We start from the raw sequence: 14817 nt of genomic DNA, 5'->3' as shown, positions 1-14817 counted from the left end.
AGCGCCAAATGCCGAATTCAGCTATTTTGACTTCAAAATTGACGTAGCTGAAGTTTCGTATCTTAATTCGACTTTTGAGCTGCTGCGTAGACATGCTCTAAGGTGCCACAGGACTATTCATTGTTTTTAAAGTTACAGACTAACATGGCTATCCCTCTGAGACTTTTGCACTATATATTTAAGTTCTTGTACATTTTACTTTAGGTATTCAGTTTTCGCTGTAATCTCATGGAAGTTCACCCGCTCTCCCACTAGGGTTCAGAGATAATTTCATGCCTAACCGATTGGCTTGATTTAGAAGTCTCAAATATTCCTCCTGCTTGTAGGAGAAATGAAATTAATATAGAATTACCATACAAAAATCAAGAAACAATGTAAGTCCTAGCATACATGATTCACTTACCTTAGGTACAAAAACAAGGCAGAGTGTAATGGTACTGCAGAATATAATGACTAAAGCAACAATGCAGAACTGAACATTGGGTTGGTCCCGAGTGAGAAATGAAACTGCTGCTCCAATAATACACATGATCCCCACATTGTATACACTCATCCCAATATATTTGCTGTCATTCAAGGCAGGAATGCTGACATTTCGAGTCTCCCATGCTAAGAAACAGCCAAATAACTGAAATGAAAAAAAAAGTCACTGTTATAACACAATACCGCTCTTTTACATAAATCAAAAGAGTAGTTTTTATTACAAGCTGCTATGCATTTGGCACGATATTTCTCTATAAACACTTATGAATTGTCCACAGATCAATACAGCATTAAGAACCAGATATATGAATGTGCACAGCACACAATAGCTAATTCAAAATACACTATCTTCCATCAGTAACTACAAAAATTGGATGTATACTACTAATCTTGCTCTCAAGAGATAAATGTGAAAACCATATGAGCAATCAGAAGAGATGGGACAAAACTTCCCTAAAGTTCAAGGTTGTTTAAATCTAGGACCTTCTTTAGCCATCAATAACAGAATATCATTAGAATAGTGGTAGAAATGTAGCCGTGTTAGTCTGGTGTAGCTGAAACAAAATACAGGTCTATGTAGCACTTTAAAGACTAACAAGATGGTTTATTAGATGATGAGCTTTCGTGGGCCAGACCCACTTCCTCAGATCAAATAATGGAAGAAAATAGTCACAACCATATATACCAAAGGATACAATTAAAAAAAAATGAACACACATGAAAAGGACAAATCACATTACAGAACAGAAGGGGGATGTAGGGGGGGGGGGAAGGAGGTGAATGCCAGTGAGTTAATGATATTAGAGGTGGGGAAGGGGAGATGTCTGTGAGTTAATAGAATTAGAGGTGATAATGGGGGAAGCTATCTTTGTAATGGGTAAGATAGCTGGGGTCTTTGTTAAGTCCCGTGCGGAGAGTACCAACAACCACAGGACATACCACACTAATACCAACCCTGGTACTTTCCCTTGCAACAAACCCCGCTGCCAGCTTTGTCCACATATTCACTCTGCTGACACCATTATTGGGCCTAACCAAGTGAGTTATAAGATCAAGATTAGACAGGATCACAAAGAAAAAACAGTTTCTTGTCATTTCAACCAGAAAGGACACTGTCTGAATGACCTGCTAACCTGCATCCTACTTCAGAAGACATTCAAATCTGCACTTGAAAGGGAATCCTCTGAACTGGCATTCATGCTAAAATTCGACACTCTCCGCACGGGACTTAACAAAGACCCCAGCTATCTTACCCATTACAAAGATAGCTTCCCCCATTATCACCTCTAATTCTATTAACTCAAAGACATCTCCCTTTCCCCACCTCTAATATCATTAACTCACTGGCATTCACCTCCTCCCCCCCCCCCTACATCCCCCTTCTGTTCTGTAATGTGATTTGTCCTTTTCATGTGTGTTCATTTTTTTAAAATTGTATCCTTTGGTATATATGGTTGTGACTATTTTCTTCCATTATTTGATCTGAGGAAGTGGGTCTGGCCCACGAAAGCTCATCATTTAATAGTTGTTAGTCTTTAAAGTGCTACATAGACCTGTATTTTGTTTCAGAATATCATTACTGCTTTAATTCAAGGATTTCACTGAAACCCAAATATGGGATGCAGAATTCATTTAGGCTTTTGCAGCAATGACTCGTAATACAGAATACTCCGGTCAACTGAAGACGTGGGCGGTGACCACAAAAGCTCATGATGCCATCTACATGTTTTGTTAGTCTATAAAGTGCTACCAGACCATTCGTTGTTTTTTAAGTTAAAACAGACCTAGTCAGTCATTCACTGATTCTTATCTTCATTAGTAATCAGCAGTGTTGAGAAACATCCCGTGACAGAACAGGCCTGTCCAGGTAGAAACACCCACAGAAAAAAGCAGCACACACACTGCTAGGACAACAAATGTGATTTATCTTATTGCAGGAGGAGCTGGTAGTGATCCTTACATTTAGGTGACCTAGTAGAAAAGATACTAACACCAAGTATAAAAGAATCTTGTCATCTTTTTTGCTCTAATGCCTCCCTTGTCTACAGCATTTGCAGCTCAACAGAGAGAAGCCTTTAGGCTAGAGCAGTAGTTCTCAACATTTCCAGACTACTGTACCCCTTTCAGAAGCCTGCCTTAAAACTAATTACTTATAAAATCAGACATAAAAATAAAAAAGTGTCACAGCACCCTTTTACTACTGAAATATTGCTTACTTTTCTCATATTATCTTATGAAATTTAAATTTGTACTGACTTCCCTAGTGCTGTTTATGTAGCCTGTTGTAAAACTAGGCAAATATCTAGATTTAGTTGATGAATCTCAACTAAAGACCTCTGAGTACTCCCAGGGGTATGTGTACTGCTGGTTGAGAACCACTGGGATAGCGGCACCTTTTCTTTGACATTTCAGTAAGATTTGGTGAGATACAAACTACTGAAAATTAACATTTCTCTCCTCTCATTTGCATGCCTCAGGAAAATTTTGGCAACATGCGAGAACAATGATGGAACACAAACATTCAAAATGGGTAGGCCAAGGCTATTGCCTGAATGGCGGCACCAAGAAGATACCTAACTTTCTGAGGAACTTTGGGGACCAGACAGCCTTTGTGGGCCTGGGACCAAGAAACTGTGTCAGACTCCACATGGCATACGGACCCCTTGTCCCAACCCACTTCCAGACAGACTAGTTCTCTCAGTATGCCAGGGAGACTCCCGTTTGCCACCAAAAACTCCCCATTCCCAACATTTTATTTTATTTCCTGAATAAAAATGACATTAGCCAGGATATGTGTCAGCCACATATGCGCATCAGCCTTTGTCTGGAGAGACCAGGCACATATGGCAGAGGTACAACATGCCAGCTAATGTAGCTGACTTCTGCTCTCCTTTTGCTTCCACCAATGGTAGTGCAGGAGTGGCAGAGTTCCATGTGGTTGGTGGCAGAAGATTTGAAGTGCAAGGCTGCAGTGGTGATGTGAAGCGGTGATGTGCAGTGTGAGATGAAATCGGGTATTGGGGCGGTGTCAGTGACCATGCTCTTTTCTTTTCCAGGCCCTGACTGTTTCAGGGCGCAGACAGATGAGGAGTTCACAGAAGGGGACACAGTTACACTCACTCTGGGAATCAACACAGCAGGGTTTCATGCTTCTTTCTCCTCAGGACTTTGGGTGCAGCAGCAGGAGGGGGGATCAGGAAGGGAGAAACACCTCCTCCTCTTTCAGGATTTGGTGCAGCCAGGAAGAGGTAGGTCTGTACAGTTCTATTCTGCTGCAAGCACCATGCCAAGTTTGGATGTCTTTTCTCCACTGCCCTGGGTGTAAATGGGTGTTGGAGGTCGAGGTGCAAAGGGATGGGATGTTCCCTGAAATTAATTTGAAAGTGTTGCTCAATATACCCCACCGCTTTGGGGACCCCACAGGAGTAAGGAGGGAAGAGATGACAGAGAGAAAGCAAGAAAGAGCGTGCTCTCCTTTCAGCCAAATGCACAGCTCTAGTGGATCATTCCCTCCTTGGGATGGCAACCTTCCCCTGTTGCGAGTTAATATAGCTTGTCTAGTACTCAAGCAGTAGCAGTCTGTGCTGCACTGTGCCTGAGGATGATGAGGAGGAGGACAGGACATGGAGGGTGGAGGCTAACAGTTACAGTTATGTATAAAGCATTTGTGTTTTCCTTTTTTCTTATAAAATCCCTTAGAAATTACATGCACATTTTCTGACCATGTAATCAAAAAGACTGTATCATAATGCATGTGCACAGGGGAGCTGGGTTAATATATCAGACACAACTTTAATATCAAGATTGCTTTCCTATAACTGGTTCTTCAAAATGGGCTCAGTGCATTCACTCTCTTGGATATATGCTGGTTGGTGTCACTGAATGGTTCAATCTTCCACTAGCAGTGCCTAGTCAAACACTTGCATGCCCCTCTCCTCCCCTACCATCAGCCTCTGAGCATGTTCTGAGGGTGAAGCTATAAAAGGGAAGGAGGCAGTACCTCAGATCCTTCCATTACTAATGCTGATGAGCCAGTAGAAAAAAGACCCCGCAAATCTGGGGAATGAGAGCAGGGCATGTGACTATGCAGAGTCCATCTCAAAGAATCTCAGTTACAGGTAAGTAACATGAATTACTTTGGCTGCCCTCTGAATAATCCCACTCCTAGTACAGTTTAGTCCGTAGTACACATTTAAAATAGGATGGTGGGTATGGAGTCCTAACTAAACAAAGGACTGAAGCACAGATCTACCAACTCTGCATCTGATGTGGCTGCAATATAGAACAAGCAATGTTTAATGAATATGTGTTTTGACTCCATGTGGTTGATGTACACATTTCTAATATTGAACACGTCTCAGACATGCCTCCAAGGCTGCAGTCACCATAGTGCAGTGTGCTTACATCTGAAGAGTGGGTGATCGTGATGCGCTTTATAACTTTTTATTATACACTTTCTGACCTATTTTGATAATGTTTGTACTGACACAAGATTTTCTTTACAATTACCAGCATATGAATATGAAACAACAATTTATACAAAGATCTAAAGTCCTTAGTCCTATCAAAACAGAACGATAAAACCCTTTTTGTATTCAAGCAATGCATCTTTGATTTGCCCTCACTCAAATGAGGTCTAGGAAAAAACACTGATAGAGTAATGGACTGGCTGATATGGAAGTCAGACACGATTTTTTGGTATAAAACTATACCAACGGGATAAAAGGTCATAAGTAGCGTGTCAGCCATTATGGCATAAAGTTTACTAATCCTCGTAGCTGATATTATTGTTATAATAAAAGCAGACCATAACAGATACACAAAATAAGGAACATGAAGATAAGGGCTCAAAGGGTGGAGACACAAGCTGTGATTGCACTAAGTCCAACGGTGCTATTGAATCTCTTACTGTGTGTACAAATGTAGTAATCCTTTAAAAAACTTTAACAATATCATGTGAAAATACTGATTTGAATATGAGAAGCAGCTGTTGCAGCTCAATAAACCTTTAGTGATGCAATAGACAAATGCTTTAAATATAATACTCTAACAGAGATAGAATAGGGGCTGACACAGGATTGATACCCCTATCAGAAAGACATGGAAAACACATTTTCTATTTTAACGTATAGCATTTTCTAGTTGATTTCTTTCTAGCATTAATTAGAATATGGAGAATATTACGGAGACAAAAACTTCTCCAACTTTGCTGGAGTCCTATTGCCCATGCAACCAGGTGCAGTGATGATTGGGCCAGATGGTGCACTTTTCCTAGTTGTAGTGTCAGAGGGTATGTCTACACTAGCCACCCTAGTTCGAACTAAGGTGGGCTAATGTAGTCATTTGAACTTGCAAATGAAGCCCGGGATTTAAATATCCCAGGCTTCATTTGCATGTTCCCGGGTGCCGCCATTTTTAAATGCCTGGTAGTTCGAACTGCCTGCCTGCGTCTACACGCGGCACGGGCTAGGTAGTTCAAATTAAAGCTCCTAATTCGAACTACCGCTACTCCTCCTTGCAGACACATTAGTGATAGAAAGAGCTTTACTTTCTGAGATGGACTCTGCAATAGAGATTGAATGATGCATACTAACTTCAGGAACTTTTCCTCCAGAATATAAATCCTTATTCTTTTGGAATCAAAAAGAGAGCCTATGAATAGGATTTTCTGTAATGAAGTCAGTAAGGATTTCTTTTAGTTTCTTAAGAAACCAAAACTTCAGAATCCAGAGCACGGACATTTTGTGATTTCTCCCAGCTCACTCTCTTAGGAGTTAGTGGTCTAAATATGGAACACAAAATCCCTTGTCTCTTGAGAAATGCTGCTAGTGTAGACAGAAATTTGGCAAAAGAGATGAGGTGCTGAGCAAAGGCCATAGAGGACATCTCTGAACTGGAAATAGTTCTGGCCCTATGGCAAAGTGAAGATACTTCCTGTGTGGTGGTCTTACTGAAATATGAAAAGAAGCTTCTTTGTGATGGAGAGCAGTAAACACACATCTAGATAAAAGGAGGAAGGAATAACGGAACCTAGAGTCAAAGCTCTGAAATGCATCCATCAAATGTATTTGTTCAGTTTCCTTAGATCCATGATGGGATCAATTCCTCCATTTGTCTCTTAATTGGGAAATAGCAGGAATAAAATCCTTGATTGCTGACATTTATTGGAATATCCTCTAATGCCCCCTTTGTTTACAGAGAATGATTTTCCTTTCTTAGCACTGAGTCATGTGAAAGGTCCCTGAAAAAGGGGGGGGGAAGTTGGTTTGGGGTGAAGCATGTCAAACTCAGTGGAGAAACTGTTCTTTACAATGTCCAAAACCCATCTCTTTGTGATGATCTTTGGCCATTTGTTCTCATATTGACTTAAATGATCTCCAATTGTAAGGGAAATAGATGCCAGGCTTGCTGCCCTGAATATCATTCTAAACCTGCATCGAATAGCAGGCAAGGAAATCATGGCAGATAAATCCTCCTGCTTCATTCTGGCTTTAAATGGCCATCTTTTGTATGACTGACAAATAGAAAATTGTTATTGCTGTTGCTATTGGTAGTGATGATGTCTACCTTTGTTGAAATAAGAAGAAGATAGGTAGTTCACATGTTTAGAAAGGAAGAAGAGATTAACTTATTTCCCAGGGAATTTAGTCTTTTCCTTTCTCACTTGCTGGCAGTAGAAGCTATCCTCCTGATGTGGATTTTTGCATTGTTCCTCCCACTACTAGAAAATGTGATAAAGGATTTATAGGAAAAAAGAAAATCCTTAATATGGAATCTGGGAAAGCTCATCTGTCTTTTTTGCAATTGTCTATCAAGACAATGGGGTATTCCAAATCAATTGTACTTGTTGCCATGCCTTCTCCAAAAGTGGCAGAGAAACTTTATTTGGAGAAGTGTTTCCAAATACATAAAACATGGATTGCACAGTTTCCTTTAATGACACTGAAAGTCATTTCAATATATAAACCATTTTGTTTATTAATTCTTGGGAATGGATGACATCCTCTGAAGGAGAAAGACCTGAGAGGATTCATCTGCAGAGAATTCATCCATAGGATGATGGTGATGGAAATATCTGTCTGTAGAGAAACCTCCACATTCTTCTTTCTTCATCATATAATTTATTAGAGTAGGAAACTTGTGAATATGCTCTTGAAAGTGGTTGTGTCAGATCTGTAAAACTTGGCTCTGCATGTCATGGATCCTAAAAGATCTCACTGGAGCAATGGTGAACAGAAGGCCTGGCCCTGGGTGGAAGTTGATATAGAAAGTCTGGAACTGACCAATAAGGTCAATGAATCCACAGAGGCACTTACCCTGCATTTTTCTTCACCTGGTTCCATGGAAGGGTTTAGGCATTGATCTTTTACCTTCCATGTCTGATGTCCTTGATACTGGTACCTTCTTTGTTATGGAATCAGACAACTTTGTTACCAAATTCTCAGTTTCTTTAGAACCGGAGCTTGGTATTCTGGAAACAGATAGCTTACATCCAAAAATCTGCCTGGAACTAGAAGTGCTCAGAATTCACCCAGGCCTCATTTTTGTCTTCCAGAGCCTTAGGAAATAAGACATCTTGAAGGAGCAAGGCTTGGAGTATGCTCTGCCTCTCCTTTCTGGCTTGCAGTGGGGTGCTGCTGGGTTGGTCCAGTAGCGCCGCCTCTCCTCGGCGCTACTGGACCAACCCAGCAGCACCCAAGCTGCTCTGCCCCAGGCGTCCTGATTCAGCCACTGCTGAAACTGACCAGCAGTGGCTGAATCAGGACGCCTGGGGCAGAGCAGCTGGGGTGCTGCCGGGTTGGTCCAGTGGCGCCCAGAGCGGCGCTACGGGACCAACCAGCAGCGCCCCAGCTGCTGTACCACAGGCGTCCGGAGCAAAGCCATGGAGCACGGGGGCAGCGGGACAGCCCAGACGCGCCGTGGCTATCCTGCTGCCCTCGTGCTCCGCGGCTTTGCTCTGCTTTGCTCTGCAGACCAGGGGGACGAGGAGCAAAGCAGAGCAAAGCCGCGGAGCACGCGTCTGGGCTGTCCGCTGTCCGTGTGTTCCGCCACTTTGCTTCTTCTCCCTGGTCTGCTGGAGACAATTAAACAATAACCAAGGGACTGTAACTAATTGTCCAATGAATCTTCATTTGTAGAAGGCTCAGGTCTGTGTCAGCAGGTGGAAGGAATAAAGATGGTAATCACTGATGTATCCCCTTTTATAGTCATGACCTCAGAATGTGCCCAGAGCCTAATGGTGGGGGCAAAGAGGGGCATACAAGCAATTGACTAAGCACTGCTAGTTGAAGGCTGCATTGTTCAATGGCACTGGTTGGTGCACATCCAAAAATGGGACACTGCAGATAACACTTAAAGAAGAAACTGGTATTTCCTGATTTTTGAGTGCTTAATTTTGCATCCCTAATTATGTTTTTTAACACTGGATTTTGTGTGTATTTAAAAAATAGAATATTAAACACCTTCAGGCTCATAACCAGAGAGAGTTGGTACTATCATCTTTACACTATTCCTGTTATTACAATAATAAAAGTACAGTACTGATTTATCATATTAGGTAATTTTAAACCAGAATCCAATCACTTTAATGAACAGAGTTAGTGGACAAGTACATGCTTTACAACCTGTGACTTGCCAGGATTCCTAGCATCTCCTGCCACAACCGTCACCGATTAGATATTTAGAATTTTTATTGAAATATGAAAAGATTCCTGTCCAAAAATCATTAGTCTGGGAATACAGCCAACAAACAAAAATGATGCCAGCATTTACTACAGATAATGGGCATGAGATTATAGCTAAGGCAGTTATAAAGAAATAAAAAACATCAATTATAACGGGAAAACTGATTTGAGTAGGGTTGTGGGAATTGTGGGTTGACCCATCCTCACTTACAACTGAGCACAACATGTTAAATATCCCCTAACTCAACAGGAAAATGCTTTATTATATGATAACTGAAGAAAAGGAAAAGGTTTGGGTGCAAAAACGTTTCCTTCATAAGTGTACGTTATAATTTGGGGAGTTTATTCCTACTTCTCATTGGTAATTATGACAAAATACTTCCCTTGGGAGAAATCTTTGCTTTAATAAAAAACACAACCAATTATGGCCAGGGCGATGTAGAAACAGGGGCAAAAACAAAAAGAGCTGCCTTTGGCCTGCTGAGAGGAATGTAATGGCTGGTGCAAGGCTTCTTGTTTGCCAGTAAGAGTGACTGTATTGAGACCAGCAAAGAATTTACAGGGTCCTCCCCCCATCTACCGAACTGGCAATATGGTCAGAACATGTTGCTCTTGTCTTTCCCCATATTCCCTCACCATGATGCCTCCTTCCTTCCCAAGTGAAAGTCCAGTCAAATTGGAGAAGGGTAGTTAAAACTGAGGAATGTCTGCCTCATTCTACAATGCCATCTTTGAAATTTAGATGGGGAGCATAAGTTGTTAGTGAAAGACTTGGCCGTCGGCAATTCACTGAGAATTCCCATGGAAATTATGTTCCTAGCCACTTTTGAAAATCCCACTAAATGCTTTTATACATAGTTAGGCACCTAAATCTGCCCCTTTCCCTTTTGGCTCAATAGGTCCAGAGTTTGTTGATCTTTAGAGCATGTTGCAAAGCCAGATTGAGATCTTCTCTGATGATGTGGTTGGAGTGTGAAAGGCTGTTTTCTCCTTCTTGGTTTGTGATTTGGGAGGTTCTGCAATCCCTCTTTTTGACATTATATTGATTTGGGGGTATTATACTTATCTGTGTTTTGAAATTGTGATGTCAGTGCCTTTAGAGAGACTGTGACTATACACATTGAAAAATAAAATTTAAAAAACCTCTTCTGAAGTCAGTGGGGTTACACCGCTGTACCTGAGAGGAGAATTTGGGCCATTAACAGAAATTCATTGTAAACAGCAGGAAGAAAATGGGACTGTGAGCAATCCACAGAATGGCTTTATAAGGTTTAACTGACAAGCTTGATTTTTGTTAGAGAATTATGAAATGAGATGATGACAGGGATGCAGCAGAAGTACAATAAGTGAGTGTAGCAAAGCATTTAATACTGCCTCTCAAAACTGCACTTGCAAATTCATTTCCAATTACCTTGTGATGAGTGCTGTCACACAGAGTCCACAGTGTATTATGATAAATGTCAGTGTATTGAGTTGTAGAGGGCATCTGACAGGGCACTACAAGAACTGGTGTTAGGTACCAACTTATTTAACATCTTATTATTTTTAACATCTTATTTAACATCAGTGATCTTGAAGAGGAAGTAAAGAACTTCTGGTAAAGCTATTATGTTTTCTGCTGTGTAGTTATAGCCATGTGGTCCCCAGATATGAGAGAGACAAGGAAGGTGAGATAATATTTCTTATTGGAACAACTTCTGTTGGTGAAAGAAAGGGACAAGCTTTCGAGCTTTGCAGGGCTCTTCTTCAGGTCTGAAGAAGGCAGCCAGAGTGTCTGAGCTAATTATGGGATAGAATTGTTAAGCATAAAGGGTTCATACATGGCTTGTAGGAGACCACTTAAATGGAAGTGAGCATTTAAAAACTGGCAGGCAGGAGTGTTACTAATTGTTGTAATGAGCCATAAAATCAGTGTCTCTATTAAGTCCATGCAGCTCTATTACACAGATCATGGCTCCCCTGTCACTGATTTGTTGGAGGGAACTGGAACTGTTAATCTCAGTGAGCCTTGGGCTATGGGGCCCTGCTGACCTACTTCCAGCAGCAAGAATTCTTCCATAGCTATTATAACTGATAATGTAATAACACTTATAATGAACATAGGTGCTGCGTGCACATGGGAATTTTTTTTTCCTGACTGGATCCCTGAGTATGGTCTGAACAATTCTTTGCTTATATACCTGCTTGATCATCCCATCTTTCCTTTGAGAGGCATGTCTACTTACCCTCTGCACATGTGATATGAGTAGGAATGAGGAAAAATGTAATGAAGGAAGATCACAATGAGGACATCAGATAGAAGCATCAAAAAATAACAGAAAAGCTGGCTATTATCCTACCCAAAGTCAGGCCTGTCAATAATTGGGAGTTCTATTTTGTCACAGCTTTGGAAACTCTGAATACTAGACCAGGGTACTGCTTTGCAGATTTCACTAGCTGTTTATAATTTGTAGTGCAATAGACTCTGGGAGCTGCTCTCATGGATCAGAGCCCTATTGTGCTATTTAGAGACACAAAGCAAAAAATTGGTCCCTACCTCAAAGACCCTATGGCTCTTTTCTTTTGGCAGTGATGCTTGGGTAGTTTTTTCTTTCCTAAAATCAAGATACTGGCAGTTTTTGACCTGCAGACATTTCACAATCTTAAGTCACTGTAAAAATGAATCTGTGGTATTCCACATTTATTGACTCTCAAAGACTCAAAATTAAATATGCTTACTTTGTCAGTAATGCCAAAGAAACTGGTTGAATTTTTTCACTGATTTCTTCAACAAAAATAGCATTTTAAGCAAAACAACAAATCATTGCAATTTTTTATTTTGTTTGAAATTTTCATTATTTGAAAAGAATATTTATTGGAAAATCAAAGGACTTGTTTTCAGTTTTTCACTGAAAAAGCAAAACATTTTCATAGAAGAATTAGGAAAAAATAAAAAAATTCCTGTGAAAAACAATTCATCATTCTCAACCAGATCTACAAAACGATGATTTTTCTAAATGCCAGTACAGGTTAGACCTCACTAGACCTGCATCCTCAGGACCTGACCGGTTCTGAACCAGAGAATTTTCCAGACCACAGGAGGTCAATATTGTCTAGTAGCATTACCAACACTTTCATTGCTTTTCAGTCCTTTCATGGCTATTAAAGGACATTTAGGGGTAAAATAGAGCTACATAACAGCACCAGGAGCGGCTCTAGATGAGCTGCCGGCAACTGGCACCCTAGGCGATCGGCACTCCCACCTCCAAAGCCCTCAATGACCGTTTATCTTGCCTAGTTCATCTATATTGATGGGCCGCCACTGTACAGCACAGAACACTGAGAGCTAGGACTGGTGACTGCAAACAAACTTTATGGTACTATGGGAAACATGGCCACATCCATGAAAAGTGGACATCTGACTAACTAAAATAATTCCAGATGATGGATGTTTCCAGATCAGAGAGTTCTAGACTAGAGAGGTTCAACCTGTATCTCAAATTCAGTCATGAAACTGAAAGACAAGGTGTGTTCTTTTGGGGTTGACATCATCACCAATAAGAGATTCTGCAATAAGAATCTCTTCTGTTGCTGATGTAGGAACCAAGGATGTGTCCAACCCACTCTCCCAGACCTGTGCTTATATACAGTGTTAAACAAAAGTGCTATACGTGCTTAGTTCTTGCAGGAATGTACCCAATATGATTCGGAATTCACAATTTAAGTGAAATCCACCCATTAGTGGAGGTCAAAAAACAAACAAACAAAAAAAGCCCCAAATTCCACTAGTCCTGCATAGGGGGTGCTGGTTGAGCAGCTGAATAGGCCTGTGGGCAGGAGGCTACATTAACATTGAAAGTTATTCAAATAAAACTTCCCACTTCATACCATAGATTTCCAGTCCACGTGGCTCCATGGTTGGCCTCATACTTGATTTGTGCAGAGGTCCTAAAGAAAGATTCTGCAAGGCAGTAGAAGCAAAGTTTGCAAGCTATACAAATCAAAGCCAAGAAGCCTCACTTTTTTGGTCAGCAGACCAACTGAGGAAAGACTAACATTCCACAGTTCCAAAGACTAGTACATTGAGGAGAGGCAGTCATACAACCACAACCAGGCCACTCCTCTGAGCAACCTCTTCCTGCACCCAAAGAAGGGCTGATAGCAGGCCCACGACAGGAGGCGGGTGGGGGGAGGGGGGAAAGGAGGTAGGGAGAAGGAGAGGAAAGGGGGCAATTGCTCTGGGACCTGGTGATTCAAAGGGGCCTGGGGTTTCCAGCCACTGCTGCTGCTAGTGTGGCTGTGGCAGCAGCAGCGACAAGAACCCTGGGCCCTTTAAATTGCTGCTGGAGTGCCACTCTGTGTGTCTCTAAAGGCTGGGGATGGGCAGCGCCATGCTCCAGGCAGGGTAGAGGGCTGGCTGTGTGGACTTGTCCCTTCTACCTAGGCTCTGCCCCTTCTGGGAGTGGGAACCAGTTCCCCATCTTACCCAGGAACTCACCGAGGCAGTCAGTGCCCAGCTAGTGAGAAGAGCTGTGCCTGCAGAACATTTCAGTCTGGCTCCCTGACTGCAGGTCCTGCTCCTACCCTATGACAGTCCAGAATCCTGCAAGATCTGAAGAGTCTGCATTCCTTCACCAAGATTATTTTAAGGATCTTAGGGGTCTTGTCTTGTCTTCGGTCAGAGGCATCCCTGCCCCTTTGTTGTCAGGGTGTGGGAGTGAAAGAGTGGCTGTGTGCATGCATTTGTGTATGAGCATCCATAAAGTACAGACAGAAAAGGTGCCATGCCAGAAGGAAAAGTTTCCCCAGGTTGTCTCATGAAATTATTCATTAGGGAGTGTTCTTTGTGCCTATGAATCTTGAAATTATCTTGTGTAAATTTTGCTATAAGAGTTGTTCAATCATTTTATTAGGTATTATCAGGTATTTTAATATCTGTTGAGGAGGAGGAAAAGGTTAGCTATCAAACAGCAACTGAAGGAGGAAGGTTGTGGATCAAACATTAGTAATAATAATTTGGTTTCAGTATTAAGATATTTAACCAACTCTAAATTACAAATTTGATTGACTTCAATAAAATTCTTTAAGTGGGAATTATAACCAACAGACAGGCACCCTCTAAACATTTTTTCTTTGAATTTAATTTAATGATTCGATTTAATTCCAAATGAATATTAAGACTATCTTGTTGATTTCACTTTGATTTTATACAGTTGATAGCTATCTTACTTTATTTTTATTCTTTATTCTATTAAAATAGCTTAGGTCTGGGAATATGTTCTCTTGATTTTTATTTTTAAGTGCTTTAAGTAAATGCATAAAACCGATAGTGAGTCGCATTTTACTAAACAACCTGGGTCCAAAACCTTTGAGAACCTGGATAGACACATTAGGTGTACAACCTAGAAGCCCGTGTCTTAATTAGTGTTTGGTTCTGTAAACACATCCCCAAAATGAGGTGTGATTTTCACAAAAATGTTTGAAGTATTTATAAGAACATTGCTTCAGCTATGCAAATGCTGCAAAAGGCTGCATCACTAGTTTACACAAACAGAATAAAGCTGCACCTTATTTGTCTCTGAAGTGAGTCCAAAGAACAGCAGTGGCCAGAAGCAATAGATATTCCCACAATATACACACACAGGGTAATTTAGGATTCACAGAACTAAAC

General features: G+C 41.1%; 1 protein-coding gene across 1 annotated transcript in view; it reads right to left on the bottom strand.

Moving 5' to 3' along the window:
• Positions 1-14817, bottom strand: part of GABBR2 (gamma-aminobutyric acid type B receptor subunit 2) — an 856335-nt gene that overhangs the window by 48887 nt on the left and 792631 nt on the right. Inside the window, exon 15 of the mRNA XM_075921529.1 lies at positions 404-628. Within this exon, the coding sequence (XP_075777644.1) occupies positions 404-628 (225 nt within the window). The remainder of the gene's footprint in view (positions 1-403; positions 629-14817) is intronic.

The sequence above is a fragment of the Pelodiscus sinensis genome, chromosome 2 (genome assembly GCF_049634645.1).
Source record: "Pelodiscus sinensis isolate JC-2024 chromosome 2, ASM4963464v1, whole genome shotgun sequence".
Taxonomy (NCBI): Eukaryota; Metazoa; Chordata; order Testudines; family Trionychidae; genus Pelodiscus; species Pelodiscus sinensis.
The sequence above is the reverse complement of the archived record's forward strand: the minus strand, read 5'-3'. Positions and strand labels throughout refer to the sequence as shown.